Source organism: Nesoenas mayeri, assembly GCF_963082525.1.
Source record: "Nesoenas mayeri genome assembly, chromosome: 23".
Taxonomy (NCBI): domain Eukaryota; kingdom Metazoa; phylum Chordata; class Aves; order Columbiformes; family Columbidae; genus Nesoenas; species Nesoenas mayeri.
The window spans coordinates 3,868,248-3,890,695 of NC_137574.1; the positions used below are offsets into that span (position 1 = coordinate 3,868,248).

A 22,448-nucleotide genomic window follows, 5' to 3' on the forward strand; every position below is an offset into this window, starting at 1 on the left:
AGTCACAAGTCCCGTCCCCTCTATGCCCCACCCTGCACCACAGCAGCTTCCCCGTGATAACGAAACGCTCTCGGCCTAATTATCTGCCGGGTCCCTGCTCTGTTCGCCGGCACCCGCTGCCGCGGCTCGGCCCGTTTCCACCTCTCCGGGGCGGCTGCGGAGCCGGTGCCCGGGCAGGCGGGGTGAGTGACCGGGGGCGGCGGGAGGCCCAGGCCCGGCTGTGCCAGCGGAGCCGGGACTGCGATGGCGAGTGACCTTCGCCCAGGGCGCCGCGGGGAACGGTCCCCGGGGCGGGGGCGGCAGCTCCGGCACCTGCCCGGGCCCGCGGGCGCCGCCGCCCGGAACTCTTCGTGGGGCTCCCCGGTCACGTCCCCTCCCGCTTCGCCCCGGCTCCGCGCCCCCGCCCGCCCCGCTGGCTCCTCCCCAGGCCGCGGCCGGTGAGGGCGGAGCGGACGCGGCGCCGCCGCCGCGCACAGCAGCCGAGCCCGGAGCCGAGCGGCGGCGGGAGGCCCGGAAAGCGGCGGGTGAGCGGGGCCGCGGGGGGAACGAGCGGGGGCCCCGCGGGGCGGCGGTGCCGACGGGCCGGCTCCGGGCGCCCCCGCCGGGGCCTTGGCCGCGGTGAGGCCGTGGGGCCGCGTCCTGGGGCGGGAGCGAGCGGGTCAGGGGGTCGGCCCGGGGCCGCGGGCCGAGGGCTCCGCGGAGCGAGGCGGTGTCAGCGCGGCCGGGCTGGGCGCTCCCTCCCCGGGGGCGCGGCGCAGCCCGGCCGGCAGCGAGGGGGAGGCGGCTTCTCGCCGGCCCTGGCCGCGGCGGGGCGGGAGGGCAGCGCGCTGGGCCCGGCGGGGCGGTGCGGGGCTCCCGGTGCCGCGGCTGGACATCCATCTTGTGCGGCGCTGCCGGGGCCGCCGCTCCCGGCCGGGGAGGCTGCGGGGGCCGAGGCGGGGGTGGGGGGAGTGTCACCGAGCCTCGGGAAATAAACCACATTCCTCCGGTGTTTCGTATAGTCAGGTGTGCACCGGGCGTCCCGGGCTCAAGGAGAGCGGGTGGCATCTCGTTGCTTCTCAAAGTGGAAGGGGGTGCAAAGTGTTTGTGCACTGCGCTCCCCAAAGAGCGGCGGAGGTAACGGGAGAGCCAAGGGGAGCAGTAGGCGATGGGTGGATTTTGGGGCCAGGCTTGGGCAGCCGCCCCATGTCCTGCCCCAAAGGTTTGGGCAGGTGGAACGAGCCAGGCCAAGGGTTCAGTGTTGGACGCAGGCGCTGAGCAGCCCCTTGTCAACCCCTTGGAACAACACCCCGGTCCAGCCTCATCCTCAGGGCTCAGGGACCTCTTGTCTGCACCCACTTCAGCTCTGAAATGGTTTCTTGAGCTTCCTTCAGTCGCTTGAAAGAGGCGGTTTAAAGAGAAACTGTTCTCTGTGCAGGGAAACTTTTGTGCTTAGATACTTTTCATTAATTAGTGTCTTTGCTCGCGGTGTTTGAGCTGCAGTACGGCTGGTTTTGGTGCAAGGAGTGCTGTGCAGCCTTCTCAGCGGGAGGGTTTGGACACGGCGGGTCCGTACTGACCGACACAGAGCTGGACTCGGCTCTTGGGCTTTGCTTTGCTCACAACTTGGAAGGAGCTGCAGACAGGAAGGGCAAACCACGAAAACTCTGGTTTTTTTTGCCTTTCGGTAGCTTAACAAGGGAGATAATATTTCTTAAAATAGTCATTTGACTTGAAAACGCCTGTCTACCTTCAGACTATTATAGCAGCACTCTGCAATTTCTGTTGCTTTTGTGATTCTGTCCGGGTAGTCATATTGCTCCGTGTAAGAAGAGTCATCAGATTGTTTGAAGAGTTAAATTGAGGAAACTGGCTGTTTGGTTGAGAAGCTGCCCTGAAACGAGTAATTATTGTGATTTTTGTTGGTGCTTTTTCTTACTGAAACGGCGTGGCGTTAACTCTCATTGATACCAGCAGATCCCCCCGATACCCAAAGGTTTTAATGTGGCAATTTGTGAGACTTATAGGCAGTAATGGATAGCGAAACAGCAAGCAGAGTGCTAGCCATCAAAGATCTGTGTATTTAATGAAAAGTTATCTGAAACGAGGCAACTTACGGGAAGTTTGAGTTGAAACTCCCTTCCTTTGTGATATCTGCAACTTTTTAAATGTATAGAAGTGGTGTAGTTCACCATGTCCCAAGTATGAAATGCTCTCTGATTATTCTGACATCATTATCACGTTGCTATAGTGACTTCATTACGCTGAGAATGCCATGTTCACATCCTGTTGCTGTGGAAAAGATCGGCGTAATAAATAAAACCATTTAATGTTCTGTTCTTCATTGTAGCAGAAAAAATGCCTTCGACTTGTTGACGTGATTGCCTGAAGACTGTCAACATATCCCAACAAGAGTTTTTAATGGCGAGTTAGGAACTGGGAAACTGTCACTTGCAGTTCTCAGGATGTTGTCCCTTCCGTCTCTCTGTGCTGGGCAGCAGAAATTGTGAAATCCTAGTTTTGGAAAGGAGAATGAGAGTGAGTTTGTCGTTCTTCAAGGTGGAGTTGACAGGAAGCGCTGCGCTCGCATACGCGGCTTCTAAAAATAATCTGTTTGCAGGCGCAGTGTTTTCTACTGGTCGCACACCCGGAGGGGAGCAGCGTTTGTGTTCCGGCAGGCTGAGATCGTCCGTGGAAAAGTGAGTTATACTTTGTAAAGGCAGATAGTTCTTCTGGCCTTTGTGAGGGCAGGAGAGCGTGTCCAGGAGGGTGTAGTTGCTCTGATGGAAGGACTGTGTGCGGTGCCACCCTCGGTGACATTTAGCACGTCCAGCTGGTGCTGGCAGACCCAAGAGCCATAATTCTGAGTACTCGGAGGAACTAAGAGCGGTGTCCGTCAGTCCGTCATCACGTGTCTTGGCTCTGGTGTGGCTGTTTTTAGGGTAAGTAGCTTTGCTGAAGATTTTGAGAGGACCGCGTGCCAAACGGACTAAATTACTAGCACAGTGTAATTCCAGTGACGCGCTAATGCTTTTATTTGGAGCCTGATGTTTACGCAGTTTATCAAAATTGTTTATATTTGAAACCATAAGCTGCAAATATACAAACATAGGCTGTGATGCGTTTCATGGCTATTCATCCAGTCTGAGGATTGGCCTTAAAACACTGAAATGTAATTAGATGGTCGTGGTGTAACGTGTGGACAGTCTCTAACATGAAAGTTTTAATAGTATATTGAGTCATAGTCTCGGGCGTAAATAACTCTCTGTATATTTGTACAATGTATTGCGGTGTTTTTTTTGTACCACGTGCATTCAGTGTGTACTCGGTGGCGCTTGGAACTCGTGCTGTGTATTTAGAGAACACGTTGCTTCTGTGCAGCTTCACAAAATCGTCTTAGAAGAGGAATCCCGATACTCTGAGAACAGGAACATATTATCTGGTTATACTAAAGAAAAGGAAGTGAATCTTTTGAATGTACATAAACTTCAAATCTCTGCTCTTTATATTCGGAATTCTTTTGAAGGGTAGATAGTGGGGATGATGGTTGGAGTACAGCCTGAATTCATTTCATGCTGAGCTCTGAAGTAGTTATTGATTTGCTTTTACTGTTTAATTTAATAAGCAATAGGAAATTAAACAGAATTTTAATGAAAGCCTCTTCTTAAAGGGCTGCTCAGAAATCTCAGCATCACATTTTTACTTAAACGTTTATGTTCACACTTTGCAAAAACTTCTGATCCTGGAAACATGACACCTAATGGCCGAGATAAGCAAGGATGTCCGAAAGTTGGAAAGCAAAGTTAATCTTGCTGCGCTATTGTTCGATCAGTCTGGCTCGTTCAGATGCTGAGCCTTGTGTGAGGTGTTGTGTTTTATTTGCTGCAATACCCAAATCTGCTGGCAGCCAGGATTTGAGATTATTTGGGTTCCTAGACTGCTCTCTGGGTATAAATGAACATCATAAAAAGTTCACTTCTCCAACAGGTTTCTCCTTAGATTATATCCCGGCATCATAAGCGCGGAGAGGATCAAGAGGACTGAATTCTTAGTTGATAAATCTGAGGCTGGAATGAGCTGTTCCTCAGCAGACTGAAAATCCAACGTGCTTCCCACTGCTGGTGTCGCAAATAAAATCAAGTGCAGTATATTTCAGTTAATAGAAATGGTTAAATAGAGCCTAAACTTGTGAAGGTGAATTTATTTCAATCCTGTGTATACAAGTGATACATTTAAATTAGTCAGTCCAAGAAGAGGCAGAGTTTTTAGGGGTAAAACATTTCCCAGAGTGGTTGACTTATTTTCTTTTACATTAGAAGTAGTAGGAGGTTATTCAGCCCCTGCAGTTGTACAGTAACATTAGAGCTCTTAGGCAAGACAGAGATTTAACTCCTCCGTTTTGTTGGTTGTTGGGCATTTGGGAACATTTGGAAGCAAGAACCGAGTAGGAGTCTGATCCAGTTTAGTGTCTCCAACACTAATATTAGAATGAAAATTAAAAAAAATCCATGTTGGTTAAATGAAGAACTGTTGAGGTAATATACCAGAAGAGAATGGATTAAAATAAGTGTGAAGAAGAGAAACTTTCATTAATAGCTTCTGAGTAAGAAGGATCTAAAAGAAATTAACTAATATAAATCGTTTGAGACGAGTCTGTGTTCCCAGTGTCACCATCTGGAGGGCTGGATCACCCAGGGCCCAGAAGAACAAATTTGAACTCCATGGTGTGATGTTACATGAACAGGGTGAAGTTTGTTCCTCCTGCATCTCTGTAGAACAATCCTATAGCATCAGAAGTCAGAGATCCCTTGGGTGCACCCTCTCTCCTTAAGACTTCTTGATTTATACTTAAATAAGCTCTTTTTAAGGTTGCCGTGTAGCTAGTAAACCTGGCACAACACAACATTTGATCCAGTAGTACAAGATTTTTAAGAGAAACCTGGTTATGCTATATAAAAAAATGATGTTTTAGGTACATTTCATGGAGCATCACCAGGACTGAAAGCAACTGCAAGACTCAATGGCTTTAATACAAGCTCTGAGGCATCAGCTGTGTGTGCTTTGGATTGATTTGCTGTTGCTCAGGTGTCAGAGCATCCTCCAAGCTGGGGGCAGAGCAGGTAATTGGTGTTTCTGTAGATAGCATCTCCCACTTGCAAAATAAGTGATTTTTTCAAATGACGGGTGGTATGACCCTGCCCATCTCTTGGAGCCTGTTGTGGCAAGGAAAGGGCAACGCTGAAGGGACAAGAGGCTGCGGTGACAAGTGGCAGGGACAGAAATTGGTTGGAGACCTTCCTAAGTCCCCTGCGATCTGAATTACCCGTTTCATTGCATTTACACGGTACTGTTGGATGGCGTGGTAGCGCAGGTGAGATGTGGTGAGAGCTCCAGTGGCCAGGCCCGGGGTTTCACGGTCACTAAATGCCGTCGCACACGCCAGCGTCTCCCTCGTGCGCTTGGGTAACTCGGGGAGCTGAAAACTGAGCTAGTCCCCAAAATACAGATGTTGTTTTCAGCCAGATCGCTTCTTGTTCTGACTCACCGCAGGGTTGTGCAAGTGCCGGTACTGATGGAGGGACGAGTTGCAGAGAACAAGAAACTGCAGTTCCTGCCTGTGTCTGATGTAGGACAGTGTCCTTCTGTCACTTTAGTGCTGAGGCTGCAGGAGAGGTAACGTGGTGGGTGTCTGCTCTGCCTGTCACATCTGGAAATAACATGATCAGCAGCTTATGGTGGATAAATCAGTGACTATTTGCTCCTTAGGGGTAATAGGGTATTATTTGCAAGGAGCAGCCTGCATTTGTGGGAGTTTTTATCAAGCTACCTTTCTGTTGGGGACAAATTTAGGGTCTTTGTGCTTGTTTTTCAGTTGGCTTTGCTGCTTGTGCTGGTGGCTTTTAAGACATCCCTTGTGAGTTGGGCTTGCGTGTCTGCTGGCTGAAACCGTTCCGAGATAAATGGCTGATGGTTAGAAGATAACCTGTGCTTTCCTGTGATCATGTTGTTAGTTATTTTGCCTGATTTCTGAGCTCCGTTCTGAAGAAAGGGGAGTGCAGGGAGAAGCTGCGTAGTGAAGCATCAGTCAGGACAGCACATACCTGCTATTCTTGTTCTGATGCTGGCCCTGTTGCCATTTCAGTTCCAGGTTTGGTACAAAACAAATTTTGATCTCCAAAGTTCTGAACGGGACAGAAACTGGTTATTGAGAGGTCACTTCTGCCCTTGCAAATTCTGCAATAATTAAGATTGTCTGAGTAGTCCATTTAATGATATTAAAATGAAGAGGCAGTGGGAAGATGGGTGGTGCTTGAGGAGGAGGCACTGAGCGTTACATTCCCATCGGAATCAGAAATGGTGTCTTTACATTTAAATCGCATTGATCTGCTGTGGTGAGATCCAGTGAGGTGTGTGTGGGAAGAAATGGGACACCAGAACCCTTCCCTAATTTTGGCCGCTCATCATTTTGGCCTTTATAGCTCCGATATTTGCGGGTGGCACCCACGACGCTGCACCAGCCGGTACGTCTAGTTAAAGATGAGGTTTAAAACCGTGTTGTTTCTGTTTCTCCTGTGCCAGCAGCGCACAGGGATGGATGGTGAAGGGCTCTGCTCCCCGGTGGCTGGAGCAGGTCGGGCGGCTCTGAACGTGGCCACATGAAGAGGATGTTTTGATGTTCCTGCTCCGCGAGTGGTCCAGCAGGTATTGTGTGTTGGGAAATACCTGCTCTACCTGCACAGGCGCTTCCTCAGCGCCGCTCGGCTTGAACCTGGCTGAAAGTGCATATTTAATTCTTAAGACTGAGAAATCCCGACGCTGACAAAAGCCGACCTCGGTGTGTTTTGAAAACTGCTGTTTGCTTTCCTTTGAGGAACAAAATCCTTTATCTGGGGGGGAAGTCTGACCCTCTGCATTGCTTTTGGGATGGGGGAGAAGCAGGTAAGGGAGGACAAGCCGCAAGAAAGGGAAGGCTCAGGGTTGCTTACAGCCCACGGCTGCACGTGGTTGACTCGGCTTTCTCACCCTTTTCACTTTGAATATATTGGGAGCCAGGCAATAACAACCCCGTTGAGCAGCTGGCCTGAGTCGTTATGGCTTATTTATTTGGAATATTGATAAGATGGGAAGTATTTAAATCCATCCGTGGCACTGAAATCAGAGGTCTGGATGTGTCCACAGCAGCGGTTGCGTTGTGCCTGAAACAGATCTTTATTAATCGCTTAAATGAAGCAGCCAAAAATATACGCTGCCCTGGTGCTTCGTAGGACGAGCATCTCTGTAGTAGGTAATTGTTGCCCTGTCAAAAGTTAATGGAAAAAACCTGCTTTTTGGAAATGTGCTGCAACTAGTAGCACACGTCACATTTGTCAATGGGTTGTGTTGTGTAACTACTGCTTGCCGGAGCATTATAGAAAACCAGAGTTGCGTTTCGCTCGCGAGGGGCTAGAGCTGCAAATTGAAGGCTGGCTGCAGCGTTTGGTGGGTTTTTTTTTTGTTAAAGTAGTTGTCGGATCCAGCGATGTTGTGTTCTGGGGTGTTGTAATACTGGAAAAAATTTGCATTTGTCATATTGAAATGAGGGTAGCGCGTTGTGAACTCAGAGCGGTCAAATCTGCTCTTTAAAAGGGCTGAGCATCTCGAGCTGTAGCCCCGAGTGCTCCGGGCTCCTCGAAATAAAACCGCTGTGAGCTTTTTGTACCGGGGAATCATCTGTGTGGAATTGGGCAGCGCTCCCTTTTTTAACACATTAGCTGGAAACAGCCCCTCACTCCGGAAAACACCAAATATGTGGGAGGAGCAGTTGGGCTGGATGTGTTGGTTGCTGTGCCTTTTATGTTGCTTTTTTTATGTCGTATTCTTTTCCCTAATGCAAATAAACTTGAAGTTGTAGGGAGGGGCTGCTGAGAAGAGGAAAACTTTCATTACAGACAGCTGACATGCAGAATAATCTCTTTTTCTATGCCACCTACCACGTGATGGTTTAAAGTAAATCATAGTTCACTGGGTAAGGTTATTTCTGGCACGACTCTCCTCTTTGCGTAATAGTCCCATTCCAGCACGTCTTGCTTTACCCGGAGATTTTCTGGGCAACCGTTACTGGATATCGGGCCTGAGGAATAGAAATCTTGAGGAATTTATGAGATAAATACAGGTGAGGATAAAATAAATGTAACCAATTGTTGCTTTCTGCTTTGGATTATAACGCTAATTGTGGCTGAAAATAACATTAAGACGAAAGATACAGACTGCAACAGTTCTCATGAAATATTCAAGCATTTAGGGCTTTCAGCTCATCAGGTCACTTGTAAAGTCATAGGGATCACACTATTATTATGGCTTTGTCTTGTTTCACAAATATTGGCATATCGATCGCTAGAATGCACTCAAATTTAGAGTAAAGCTTTCTCCGAAATCTCATTTAAAATGATCAAACACGTTTTAATGCTTCAAGGCACCTTCCTCAGTGATGTGATTCCGAGAAAGTGGGTCTTTTCCTTTATTCTGTACATCAGAAATATAAAAACATACCCTCATTGCAAACACAATATCAAATAAATGACTTTAGGGCGAGTGGTTGGGTGGCTGAGCAGGGGGCAGAAAATCTAAGTCAAGTCTACAGAGCCAAGAGGCTGCAACTTCTTTTATTGTCCTTCTCATGCCAAGTTCGCATTAACTGCACCTGTATGGGCAGACATTGAAAAAGCTTCCTAAATACATTTGAAAGCCGGTGGTGGCGTTGCCCGCGCGTTCGAATGGGTGATGGTGTGTTTGGAGATTCCTTCTAAAAACAACAAGTTGAATGGGAGTTTTCCCTGCGATGGAAAGGGGTTTGAACCAAAATGGGGTGTGCAGACGCTGCAGATAACAGCAATTAACATCCAAACTAAGCGCGGTGTGTTCTAAGGTCTTTCTCGAACTGACTGTCTTCAGGCCATAGGTTTAAAAAATGTGCATGCTAATATGGGAGAGATTTTTGGTTTTTTTCCTATTGCCTTATGTCTTAGCATTTCAAAGACACTGAAAAATTCCTTTTTTTCTATTCCTGTTTGAATACTGTTCATGAGGTCAAGGAGAAGAACCGGCTGATGCTGGTGGGGGTGGCTGACACTGGAAGCTGTGCTGCCATCAGAGACCTGGGCAGGCTGGAGAGCTGGGCAGGGAAACATTTAATGAAACATAACAAAGGCAAGTGTAGATTCTTGAATCTGGGCAGGAACAACCCCAGGTTCCAGTGTAAGTTGGGGAATGACCCATTAGAGAGCAGCGCAGGGGAAAGGGAGCTGGGGGTCCTGGGGACAGCAGGGTGACCATGAGCCAGCACTGGGCCCTTGTGGCCAGGAAGCCAATGGGACCTGGAGTGGGTTAGAAGGGGGTGGTCAGTAGGTCAGAGAGGTTCTCCTGCCCCTCTGCTCTGCCCTGGGGAGACCACACCTGGAATCTTGTGTCCAGTTGTGGCCCCTCAGTTCCAGCAGGACAGGGAACTGCTGCAGAGAGTCCAGCGCAGCCACCAAGATGCTGCAGGGAGTGGAGCATCTCCCGTGTGAGGAAAGGCTGAGGGAGCTGGGGCTCTGGAGCTGGACAAGAGGACACTGAGGGGGGACTCATTCCTGGGGATCAATATGGAAAGGGTGAGTGTCAGGAAGATGGAGCCAGGCTCTTCTGGTGACAACCAGTGACAGGACAAGGGGCAATGGGTTCAAACTGGAACACAAAAGGTTCCACTTAAATTCAAGAAGAAACTTGTTCGTGGTGAGGGTGGCAGAGCCTGGCCCAGGCTGCCCAGGGGGGTTGTGGAGTCTCCTTCTCTGCAGACATTCCAACCCGCCTGGACACCTTCCTGTGTAACCTCATCTGGGTGTTCCTGCTCCATGGGGGGATTGCACTGGATGAGCTTTCCAGGGCCCTTCAACCCCTGACACTCTGGGATTCTGTGGGTCACCTTGTTAGATGTGTCCTTCTTTTCTCATGATTTAAACATAACGTCCATGGGGTGTTTTCTAAATTGATGTTGTTGTTTAAAGACAGCTGTATAATAATCTATTTTGGTTGTAATCAAGCTTGGCTTATAAACACCAAAATGGTTCATATAAAACCGATTTAAACTATCAGAGCTATTTCCTTTAGGGGTTAGCGTTACCTTTTGTTTTCCATAAAGGAAATTCCAGGATGAATTAGCAAAAGTGGTTTTGCCCTTTTAAGCCCTGCGGGATCAGGAGGACTGAAAAACTCCAGGGAACCCGCGGTGCAGAGGTCGGAGCTGCCAGCGCTTTGGTTCTCAACCCTCATGCCCTGAAAGTTCTCACCTTCAGGCTCCAGTATTGAAGCATTAAGAACATTTTTGAATATTCCTTCAGTTAAAATCATCACATAGAAGAAAATGTCATTTTTGTTGTAAAAGAAAATGCAGTTTTCACCCCCCTCTACCCCCACCTGCCAGGGAGCAGCATTAAGGGACTGAGCTAAATACCAAAGGATTAAGTACTATATTAAATATCTTCATTTAATTATAAAAACTAGTGAAACTGTTACTTTTTCTCTGCTTTAAGTTAATTCTCTACATTAATTTACTGCTCTTCAGGTTCCTGCCAAGGCTTAAAATTTGCCATGAAAACAGCGCTAAAATACACCCTTCGTTAACTGTATTCAGTTGCTTGTTACGTGGGTACTGATTGCTGCAGGGGTTTTATTTAAACTGATAAACAATGTAGCATTAATAAGTGGCCATATGGTAAGTGAGGCTCTTCATTCAACAAAATCATTGTTAAAAGAGGCGTTTAATTAGCTGCAGTTGTGTGGGAACGGGAGGGGATTTGGTTCCTCGTGGCCAATGCACATTAAACACTACAATATTTTGAAGGCAGTGAAAATGGCAAGAGTGCATATGCAAACCTGACCTTTCCATCGGTCTGCACGGTCAACCCCAGCGTGTGCAAACTGATTAGTGCAGCTTTGCCACGAAAATTTAAAGAATCTTCGTATTTTCCGGAATTTTTAAGTTAGCGCCGCCTCCTGAAGTCTGGGCCGTGGGCTGTGCGAACAGGCTATCCATTTTTAGAGGCTCAATATCAGTCTTAGTATTTATCACCGATGGGTAGAAATATGTTTGCAGAGTAGTTAAAACCTCTACGATTTTTTTTTGAGAGAGTTTTCAAAGAAAACTTCATCGGGAGGAAGCTGTGTTGGCCTTTCCATCCATGATTCCATACTGGAGACTGAATAAGGACAAGCTGGAATTCCAACCCCTGACAGTGACCAGTGTCTGATCGCTATTACAGCAGAAATAAAATAACCTGCAAGCTGAAATTACAGTGACAATCAACCCACCTCTTGTCACTTATTTACCCTTAATTGTATAAACCAGGAAGAACACAGTTAAGAATGTTGCCAAGCTACTATCAGCACAACATATTATTCTTACCAAGCGTAATGTCGTTGGTGTTTCTCTATGATTGAGCCTCCCAGCGTCTGTCTGGAGTTTAATCTCTATTAAAAAAGGTCAGAAGATTTTACTTCCACGAAAGAAAATGGAAGAAGAAGAATTTATAGGACTTAAAAATCAGTGGCGAGGATGTGGGGGACAACAGGTGGAGGAAGCCCCATAAACGGCTTCTGTGTAAATGTTAAAGTGCGTATACGTTAGATACGTTTTGCTGATGAGGAAGGGGGAAAGGAAATCTTGTTTTCTTCCAAAAAAAATCTGTTGAGAGCTCCTGTGGATTTTGGAAACTCTTCTGTTGAAAGTACTCAAGAAATGGCCGAGTGCGACTGCAGCGCTGCCAGGGAGCCGGTTCCCATAATGAGGAGCTGTTCCTATAATGGAGCTCACACTCTTTTATATAGAATTGAGACAAGTCTGTTTTCTCTTGATCTGCGCAGCTGAGGTGGATGCCTCTCCTCCTGATTGCAGCTCATCAGTATTAAATTCTATTTATTATAAATGTACTTATTAAAACGCAGAACGAGGCCGCCGGTGCCGGTTGCCGGTTCCCGTTTCGGGATGCAGCGCGTGTTGGGTTCAAGTTTCTCTCCTGGCTCCTTTCCCCCGGTTTTGTCTGCCTGGCACCCGGCCCTGGCAACTTTCTGCAACTGCGGAGCAATAGGACAAAAACTAAATTAGCCGTTTCAGCTTTAGCTGCCCAAAGGACTCGTTCCTCGCCCGGGGTGCTGCTGTAGCAAAGCAATTTCAAATGAATAAGCAGGCAGTCGCTTCCGTAAACGTTAGGATGATATTTAAAACTGCAAGTTCAGCGTGAAGCTGGAGATTAATCGGCCTGAAGATCAATCTCAGTACGTTTGTGCATAAAAATCGCTTTCACAAATGAGAGAATAATCGGTGTTTTTCGAAGCAGTTGGTTTCTCTGCCCTGTTTGTGTGTCTGTAGTTCATTTGCTGGAGTCAGAAAGGACGACACTGTTGCTGCGGGACTTTATTATTAGTTGGGATGTTTATGGCCCTGGTCCTGCATCAGGAACCTTCCCAATGCACCGCAGAGGGTGGGATATTCTGCAGAACGTGGCGATTTTGACGTGGTTTGGAAGGAACACACAGCGGGGACTGGAGCTTTTAAGCATAAGCGTGTGCAAGGTTGGGAGGCTCTTGCCTTTTCCGGCTGAACATTTCAAATACCATAGCGTTGGTGTTTTTATCTCATGTTCTCAGGCACCTGTTGGCTTGTTTGGCTCGTCGCTAGTGTTACGCTTTGCATGGTTTTTTTGTTTGTTTTTATCTAGTACTTAAAAATAAAGGAAAGAATGTATTTAGCTCTGAATTACCAAATTGTGATTGCCTCTGGCTTGGACAAGTTATGTTACTAAAATGCTGGTGCATTCTGTTTGTAAATGTAGGAGTTACTGCCGAAAGTAACTCCAGGTGACTATAGACGGGTCAGCCTCACCACCATCCCTGGGCAGCTGATGGAACGACTTCTCCTTGGTGCCATCTCAAGGCGTATCAGGGATAAGAGGGTCATTAGGGGCAGTCAACATGGCTTCACCAAGGGGAAGTCGTGCTTGACCAACCTCATTGACTTTTATGAGGACATAACAAGGTGGATGGATGATGGCAGAGCGGTGGCCGTGATCTACCTTGACTTGAGTGAGGCATTGACACAGTCTCCCACAGCATCCTCACAGCTAAACTGAGGGATGCGGTCTGGATGAGCGGGTAGTGAGGTGGATTGCGAACTGGCTGAAGGGAAGAAGCCAGAGAGTCGTGTTGTTGCTGGTCTCAGGAAAGGTGGAGGAGGTTTTCTGTGTACCCTAAAGACAGAGCCTTGGGGACAAGACTTGGCAAGTGAGTCCATGGCAGTGATTTTGATTATTTAAATGAATCCTGTGCCAACTAACAGGGTAAGTCTATGGCAGTGTTTGTCTTGTTACTTTTTAGGGGAGCCGTCTGTTAATTAATTGTGCAATTAGCAGGCAAACACCCTTTCATTTGTGATTCGCCATCCCTCTTCCCGACACATTTCTGTAGCTCACGTGTAACAGCTGCGCAACTGTTGACAGCTTTGATTAATACGAGGGAAGTATTTAATGTGCTTTCGAATTCATTGAGTAATTTAATATCTAAGAACATGGTATATAACAAATAACGAATTAGGGAGCACGTGGTGAGTGGAGCTGTCGTTTGGCCACACCAGGGTGCAAGTGGTTTATCAAGGGCAGACCCCACGTCTTGTGTTTCCAGCCTTCACTGCTGTATTGTTCTTTTATTTTTATGGGTGTTTTTTTAATTGTGGAGGGCATCTGTTTGCGTTAGTGTGATTTTTTTTTGATCATCGTAAATCTTTCCTTTGCAGAGATGCTGGGTTCGAGTTTGTTTTGCAAACACAGCTCTGAGTAACGAAGGGATTTTGGTGGAGAATCGACCAATGTTTAGTAGACACTTTAAGAAAAAGAATCCACCCTTTTTCATGACCTGGTTTGTAGTAACTTAATAAAACTGGCATTGAAGAACACTGACAAATTCAAAATGAAACAGATTTGTTAGTAGTAGCTGTGATTCAGTATTTAAGTGCCAGGATGTGCGGCTGTAACGTCCCAAGAATCTGTTCGTGGCTCGGGGAGGCGACGGCCACGGGACGGCCTGAGCTGGGAGGTGCCGGAGCTCACAGACACCTGCACTGATCCCTCCCAAATCCATACACTGCTGACAGCACGTTTCCCCTTGGAAACGTTCAATATTTTGTTTCTGTATGTGCAAATGTGATGGCTGGGACAAGGGAGGTGTGGGTGATGAGCAAGCGCTGAGGAGGAGGATGTTGTTATCTTGTTCTTTTTTTCCCTAAAGCCAGGTGAGGGGTGTTCACTCCCTGCCCCTCTCCGTGTCAGGGTCACCACGGTGCATCTTTCCGGGAACAGCAAAACCAAAATACACGTCAGGTGAACACGAGGCCGTGGAAGCTGCACCTCAAAGGGCCGTTTGGCGCTGTCTCTAGGAACCGGTGCTTGTGGTTTGGTTTGCGCGCGTTCGGGGCCTCTTTTCTTGTTTTTCTGTTCCTTTCCTCTGGCTGTTTTTTAAACCAGAGCTGTGCGCTGTGCTCCTTGAGTGAAAACGGTCCGCCTTGCTGAGCTGTCATCTGTCTTCAGCCCTGCAGCTGGCACTGTGTCAGCGCTATCGCTAAAGCAAACGGCGCTGCTCGGCGGCAGAGGCACCACGTGGGCCTCTGCTCCTTATAACACAGAAATCTGGATGGATTCTATAAAATAATTTTACTTTCTGAGTGTTGCAGCAGTCACTGGCTGGCGATGCTGATTGGGAGCAGCTAAGTGATGGTTTCTTCCATTTGCGATCGCTCGGGGTCCCTGGGCTGCTCTAAACGGAGCCGCGTTCCTCCTGCATTCTTGATAGTACAAAGTACAACGTTTCGTCTCTTACAGCGCATTGCAAACCTGCTACAACCTCAGCAGGGTTAGCCTGACCTGGGTTTGTCTAAATGAAGTCTAAAATTAGTTTGGGTAGTTCACCAACAGGGTGATTGGAAGTAATCAGCATCCATCCCTCCTGCAGAACCAAGTTGTAGGAAAAGCAAACTGAGAGAAGAGCCTGCAGAGCATGGGAAGCTCCCGAGCGCTTGGAGATTCACAGCGGCCGGTTTTCGCGTGAGGGTTTGATTAATCCCGTTTGTCAGAATGGATCAAGTTTATTAATCGGTTAAAAAGCACCCGTGTCCATTTAAACCTGCCCGAGAACGCGGTGGAAACTCAGCCTGTGCCCTCGGTGGTCGCTGCCGTGTTCAAGACGCCTCCCCCTCGCGTCTCGGTCCAGCCGTGGCCTTCTGACTCATTTAGTACTGACTCAGATCTTTAAATATCTTTGCCGATCTGCTCTCTGTAGCCTGTTGTTCAGCAGCACGTTTCCCCGGGTTTCTGGGGTAACACTTTCCCATGATGTGCTGCAAGTGCAGACGTGGCACCGGGGGGGTCCAGTAGGTTGTGGGAGCCCAGGTGCTGGTGGCTTTCAACAGGACTTGGTCATTGAACCGTTCTTTAAATTCCCACCTCTGGGTTAGCAATGAGTGGTCAGAAATCAAGAGAAGATAGCCATATATATATATATACACACACACACATATACACATATATATATATACATCTGTGGATCAAATCCACGGCATCAAGGTAGAAGGCACTGCCTGAGGAAAGGGGAAAAGTGAGACTTTGGAAATGTATGTGATCTTTTTGCAAGTGTAGTCATCAAATAACAGGCACAGGGGGTTGCGGACAGAAGTGGCAACTTCACTTAAGTGCAGTAAAAATGGTAAAGCAAACAGACAAGCGCTTTAGGTAATGATTTGGAAGCAGTGCGTAAGAAGAGAGAAGTACCGTGATGGCAATTTTGTCTTCAGACTGTATTTTCTTGCTATCAAATCTGGTAGACCAGAATCAGGAACTTAAAATGGGTGCAAAAGGCGAGTTGGCTGAGCTGATGCTGCTCCAGGAGCTGCGGAGCACAGGGACGAGTTTTGCTTCTTGCCTCCAAAAGCCAATGTGGCCCCATATTAAACAGAAATGTGAACTTTACAGTTGTGAGCTTGATCTTTCTATCCTAAGACAGTTCAGTTTGTGTCGTCTTCCTGTGGTTTATCGTAACTGCTAGTTCAATTTTTAAAGTGTTTTTTAATGATGTGATCAAGTAGAAACTGTGTTTTGCCATTGGTTTGCACCTGAACCCCCTCCCTAATCTTTTACTGTCCCAGAGGCAAAGTTAAAATTGTGCCAGAGTTCTTGTTTTTAAGGTAATTTGATTTGAGTATTCGGACGTTGCACAGAGCTCCATTGATAAAGCAAAGAGCAAATTTCGTAACAAGGATGTTTGGGTTTGAAAGTGCAAAGAGAGAATCTGATGCTTACACACACTGTAACTGGAAAAGTGATTAATCCTTCTCTTCCTTTTCAGTCCCTTGTAGGGAGCCCGGAATTACCTTCAGTAGGGCTACTGACACTGATGAGAGGACTTTTATGCCAAGGTATGAGGTTTTTAATGTTCTCAATGTATTTAAAATGAAATTGTTCACTGTGAAAACATTGGCAGTTAAGGAATCTCGAGAATTTATAAGTGTATCCTGCGTTGTTTAACATAAAAAGTTGTCTGAATCTTGTTTACTCCAGTGGGGAGAATAAACTCCGAGGTTTTGTGCTCCGTCTTTCCTAATGTCCTCTGCTGTTGTAGAAAACACACATCTCTGACTACATCCCACAGTTTCTTTTTAAGGCTGAGTCAAGAACGTGTCTGCTTTGATTTGTATTGTTTTTAAGTCTTTTGTTATCATCTTAATGGAGATGGTGTCCTCAGTTGTGGCCAGTGTTTCAGCAAGTTATGCAAAACCATCAGGCTGTGTGCTCTTGCCCATCTTCCTCATGCTAAGGAGCGTATTGTGCCTCCAGAGGTGTATGGAGAAGGAAGGAGAAACTAATACATACAAACTGCCCTCTTCAGGTGCATTACATTGTACTTGGGCATCTGCATTTCACAGGGCGCATGTCACATTTCAGATCAGCGTGAAGTTCCCGCACCCACTTTATTTCAGTGCTGTGTTTGCTTATCTTTGGGCTTTTCTCTCCCCACCACTTGAATGATAAACTTCTTGCTGAGCTGGTGAAACTTCTGTAGCAGGAGCAGCTAATTTTTGCATGGGGTTTGTCTGGCTTCTGCTGGCTGGGAAATACCCTCCGAGTTCTGCTTCTTGTGCCCCGATTCGTGCGCTCGGTTGCAACGGGGTGAAAGATGATTCATGCGGTTAAGAGAGCGCGAGCGCTTGGCTGCATAAAGACGCAGGTGAGCGGGCGCTGGGAGCCACGTTTCAGGTTACGGCTTCATCCATTTGTGCATCCAAGCTGCTGGTGCCTCTCAGACATCCTTCTCCTGGCCCTGCCTTGCATTTTTGTATATTAAAACAAACATCCCGTGTCTTTTCTTTACCTTTCCATCTGTCGACAGGCCAGGGCCCTTCGCTCTTCCTTCAGGGAGGAGCTGGGCATCTTGATGCCCAAATATCCATTTCGGTCACTCCCCAAGCAGTGTTGGTGGCAGCAGCAAATTGACGCTCCTGTCCAAGAATTAAGAAGGATTAATCCTGAGGTGTCAGGTGTTTCACAGCGCAGAAGCGAAGTTTGTTCATGATTATAGATGCAATCTGAACCCTGCTCGTTTATTACTCTGTATTTCAAGATGTATTTTTATGCTCCTTCGTGATCGTTCTTTACTTGAACCCAAAGAAACACTCAACGCCCATAATTTCATTCCCTTGCAACTCCACTACGGAGAGCTCTGGATGGAAATGAATGCAGCAGTGTCTGGCTATTGAGGTGGGCATAAACAGTTGCCAAAGGAAAAGCTGGCGCGGCCGCAGCATAGTAATTCCTTGAGCACTCTATTCCTATTGTATAAACAGATAATATTAACATACTCGTGAAAGAGCTACGAGATAATTAAGGCGTGTGGGGTTTACAGTAATAAGGCTCATGTGTTTCAGGATCTTGGTTTCCTGTTGCACCTGAAAAAAAACATAATCAGCAAATGCTGCAGAGAAGAAATGAGAAGTTACTCTTGTTCTGCTCCCAGCTGAAACTTTCCCACAAGTATTTTTACTATAAATAAGAAGTGAAAGAGTTCACAGCTAAATTTAACCCTTAGCTTGATTGCTTTCTGGGTTTTCTAGGGTGGAACTGGAGGGAGATGAAGATGAACCGGATCAATAAGTTGCATTTATACTTTATACAAATGCGTTGCCTTTTAATTTCTAACGATTATCAAATGGAAAATCGTTGCTAATTGGAATTCCCCTCTCCTTCCCATCCAAAATCAGGATTTTTGAGAGAAAGGAAGTGAATCTTACTTCTTGGGAAATTTTCAAGCGGAAGAGCTTACAGCTATCAGAATTTTAACCAAAAATAGCATCAACCTACTACAGTGCGTAGACATTGCTCTGCTTTTAAATATTCAAAGTTACCATTCTGGAAAATCCCTTTGAGTTTGACTTCATTTCAGAGTTTCTATGAAGCTAAGCAACTGCAGCTAATAGAGGCTTCAATTAAAACCAGCACAAGGTGCTTAAAACCGATAGCTTCAGCTTTAATTCCTCCTCTAAGGCTTGGCAACCTGAGTGCAGAGCGTCCTGGATTTCTGTCCTTTTGATTTAAATGAGCTTAAAGTCGTGTTAAACCGGCCACAGAGCTTGTATGCGGGATTTTTGAACTGTTTGTTTTAACCTATACTTGTGTCACATTTAGACCATAAAGCAGCCTGTGGTTTAGGGTTAAAAGGAGGGTGTTTGGGCACGGTCTCCGGTGTCACATTCAGCTGCTGGTCCCAGTACAGCTCTGGTGGGGACTGGCCGTGGGTGTGCGGCAGCACGTGGGTTCCTTCTTGACCCTGCGTGTTAGCAGCTTTCCCTTGGGAATGTAAATGATAGGAAAAAAGCCTGTCCCGATTGAATGATTACATAAACTTGAGACACAGATTGTCAGGGAGTCGTCCACAGTTACGAAGCTATAAATACGATCCCCGCTCTTCGCAGACGCTTGTTAACGGGAGTCGACAAGGTGAGACGTTTCTCGCTCAAACTCCTTCGAAGATGTTTTGATTTTTAAAGTGATCCTCAAACTGCAGCCGGCAAACCCATAAATGCTGTCGCAGGGTTCGTTTGAAATGCCTTGGAGAAATGCAGCTTGCCCAGCCTCATAGCGTTCGTGTTTCCGAAGCCTTACTTGGGAAGAAAGCGCTATCTTGCAGGGAAGAGGGGAAGATAATTCGCTGCTGAGATCATTGTTTGCTTGAGCTCCGTTGATAGGGACAGCCCAGCCTGGCTTCTATTGTAAACATAGTGTAAAATGTTTATCGCCAGCTTTGTCATTTGCCTTATTTGTCGGGGAATCTCGGTGAGAATGAGAAGTTTTTCTGGTGCTGCGTAGCGAGTTAGAGGGAGTTGCAAGATTTCCATAAAAAGGCAGAGCCCTTGCTTGGGCGAGCAGCGAGGTTCTGCCTTGGCAGCCGTGAGTTAGGCCTGACCTTTTCCAGAGAGAAAATCCTGACTTAAATCCTTCCCTGCTGGGGGGGTGGGTGGGAGAAGTAAACCTCTCTCCTTGCATCTTGCTGATGTAATTTTCCTGACCGAGCCTCGTTGTTTTGTGCTCTAAAATGCTGAGAATGCAGAAGATGGGTGGCTTGTGCTACGCGGTGCAGCCGGGCGCTTGTGCCACGGGGTTTCCATCCTCTTCCTCTCCCAGCACTGACGGAGCATCCCGTCTAAACTGGGGCTATCAGAGCAGCCGTCTAAATTTGAGTGCCCAGCTGGAAAAGTCAAAAACTTAGCTGTTATTAAAGAGATTTTTGCCCTCGGGAGGATTTGGAGAAGGAGAGTGCGTTGCTACTTTCAAAAGACAGCGTTGTAAATTTGTGTGTACTTGTATGCGTTTAACTGTTGGCTTTTTTCCTGCTTTCCAGATTGTCTCTATTTGAACAGACCACACCATGCGTGAGTACAAGCTAGTGGTCCTTGGCTCAGGAGGTGTGGGGAAGTCCGCGTTGGTGAGTTTTGGGAAGCGGTTCCGAAACCAATAACACAAACTTCAAACCTGGCCGATCTCATTGCAGACCGTGCTGATTAAATGCATTGGGATATTTGTATGGCTTTTAAAGCGTGTGTTGACTCCCACGTAGCCACTGTTACGCTGCAGAAATATCTGTGTGTCGTGGTTTTGGAGCAGCAGGTGATTAATCACTGTTACAATAGTTCGCATTTAATTTCTGCATCCCGCATGGGTGTAATATTGTAAATGAGTGAATGCCTAAGTGTTAAAAGCCCAACCTGCGCTGGAACAGCGAATGCAGCTCTGTGTACCCCAACGGCCGTGTTGTCCATCCTGGATAGAACCCGAATGCGCAGCCTGGACTGAAAATAGGGGGCAGAACAAGAAGTGACCTCCAGCGTACACAGTGCGGAGGGACAAGCAGACTGATGACACTTTGCACTCATAAGTACTCGTGTTGTTTGCAATAAGAGGTTTACATAGCAGGGTTGATAGGGAAGCATTGTAAGAGAGATTTCTGTCCCCTGTTTATCACACGTCAGTCAAGCGGTTCCAACGAGGAGGGCAAAGAACTGGTCAAGTGTAAAGTTATCTGAACCGAGGAACTGCACCCTGTTCCTGTTCACAGAAGGTGATAATAGGTGACCAGCTGTTCACCTCGTAGATGCTGCTGCTTGCAGCGCTGATTATTTTGAAATGGGCTGCTAATAACCTTGGTGCATCACCTGCAGAATCCAGATTGAACAGGAGGAACGATTATTCAATTATGTATCACATTTGACGCACTATCTCAGAGATCTCATCCTGACCTTTACAAGATATAGGTGTCTGATTTACTATCCTTCCACAGCAACTGAAGCAATCTGTTTTACTTTTTCCACCAGCATCCCTTTGATTATCATTCTTTTGTTATGTAATACTGAAAGATTCACTAGGTAAAATAGGGCATGGATTCACGTGCTGTACATAAAAATTATTCAGTGTCTGACACACTTGAATTTCCTTATTTGTGATGTGGAGTCTGAGTCAGCATCCACCTCTGGCCTTTTTAAAAGCTGAAATGCAAATAGGCTGGTAAACAGAAATTATTTTTAATAGTCTAGGTGCTAAGTAAGCATCTATTCTAATTAATTTGCAACAATGATCCATATGCTTATAACAGGACACTATAAGTGCCAATTGTCAGCTAAGAGTGAATATATTTAGCTTTAAGATGACTACTTATTTACAGGTGTTAGAAAGGAGATGTTACAAGGTGGGATTTAAAATAATGCAGAGGTCACTTTAAAATTTCTTTCTTCGAACTGTATAAACGATGATGTCTAACAAAGGGGCTGGTATTCCCTTGCAGTCTGTGTTTTCATTACAATATGGTGTTGTTTCACTGCAAATCCTCCCTGTTGGTTTAACTCCTCTGTGCCAATGTGATGCTGATCGCGCCTATTGGTCACAATGACAGCATAGCAGAAAAACCTTCGTGGTTATTAATGCACAGGACTTTGTTTCCTGTACAGTAGTTTTCTCCCCATTTCTAATGAGAGTAAAAATCTTCTGGAGTATCAGTGAGTAGACAGAATTACCAAGAGGATCCAGTTGTGCATAGTCCTATATAAATCTCAAAGGTGCGATGCACAACCCTCAAAATAAGGAAGAGTTTAAAAAGCCTTGGATCCGCCATAACCTGAAAACAACCCCAGATTTGTATCATCTTTCCACCTGTAATCTATAAAAGCAAAGTGCATCAGATTAAGAATATTACATAGTAGGACACGTTATGAATGAAGTTAAATATGATGATAATTAAGATGGTGTGTGATTGGTGTCTATGTGAACACACGAGCGTCAGCTGAGAGAACAAGTTAGAACAGTGATTTATTAGAAATGGAGCAATTTGACGAGAGAATACGTGGGTTATTTTTTTTCCTGAACGGTACTGTATTTGTGGACATCAAATAAGACTCTGGGTGTTTAAAGTAGATAAAGTGTTGTGAGTAGTTTGTCAGGTTCTCACACCGAAGGCTGGTTCACATCTGTAACCTGCAATTCTTATCATTGTTTTCCATTGCTGGTGTAATGCTGCAATCCACATTAATAGCGGTATCTTATTATAATGATTTTGCTGAGACCCGTTATCTGAAAGGCAGACTGGGACACGTTTCAGTGTGACAAAAAACTACTGGAGAAGCAAAGGCTTTGATCATTAGAGTATAAAATGAGTTTATTTAGCGATGTAGGATGATTTTAAAATGATGTAGTACTAGAAATCTTTTCTTCTTATAACAAAACAAAGCAAACCATGAGGAACTGCTCAGTTTCCAGCGTACAGCGAGATGTTCTGCATGTGGTACTGAAAGTCTGCAAGTGTTAGTGTGACAAATGCGGACCCTCTTGCACAAAAATCTCAGCCTTCTGTCCGCACAAAATACAGCTTCTCGA

General features: G+C 46.4%; 1 protein-coding gene across 4 annotated transcripts in view; it reads left to right on the forward strand.

Annotated features, from left to right (window-relative positions):
• Positions 1-418: 418 nt before the first annotated feature.
• The window catches only part of RAP1A (RAP1A, member of RAS oncogene family), a 33,139-nt gene continuing 11,109 nt past the window's right edge, over positions 419-22,448 (forward strand). The window contains exons 1-4 of one of the 4 annotated variants that reach the window (XM_080358433.1): positions 478-524; positions 2,600-2,678; positions 16,381-16,450; positions 19,927-20,010. In XM_080358433.1, coding sequence (XP_080214559.1) covers positions 19,954-20,010 — 57 coding nt within the window. In that variant the 5' untranslated portion in view covers positions 478-524; positions 2,600-2,678; positions 16,381-16,450; positions 19,927-19,953. Of the gene's footprint in view, positions 525-2,599; positions 2,679-2,799; positions 2,922-16,380; positions 16,451-19,926; positions 20,011-22,448 lie in introns of those variants that run through there. The other 3 variants (XM_080358432.1, XM_080358434.1, XM_080358435.1) reach the window with 3 other exon arrangements.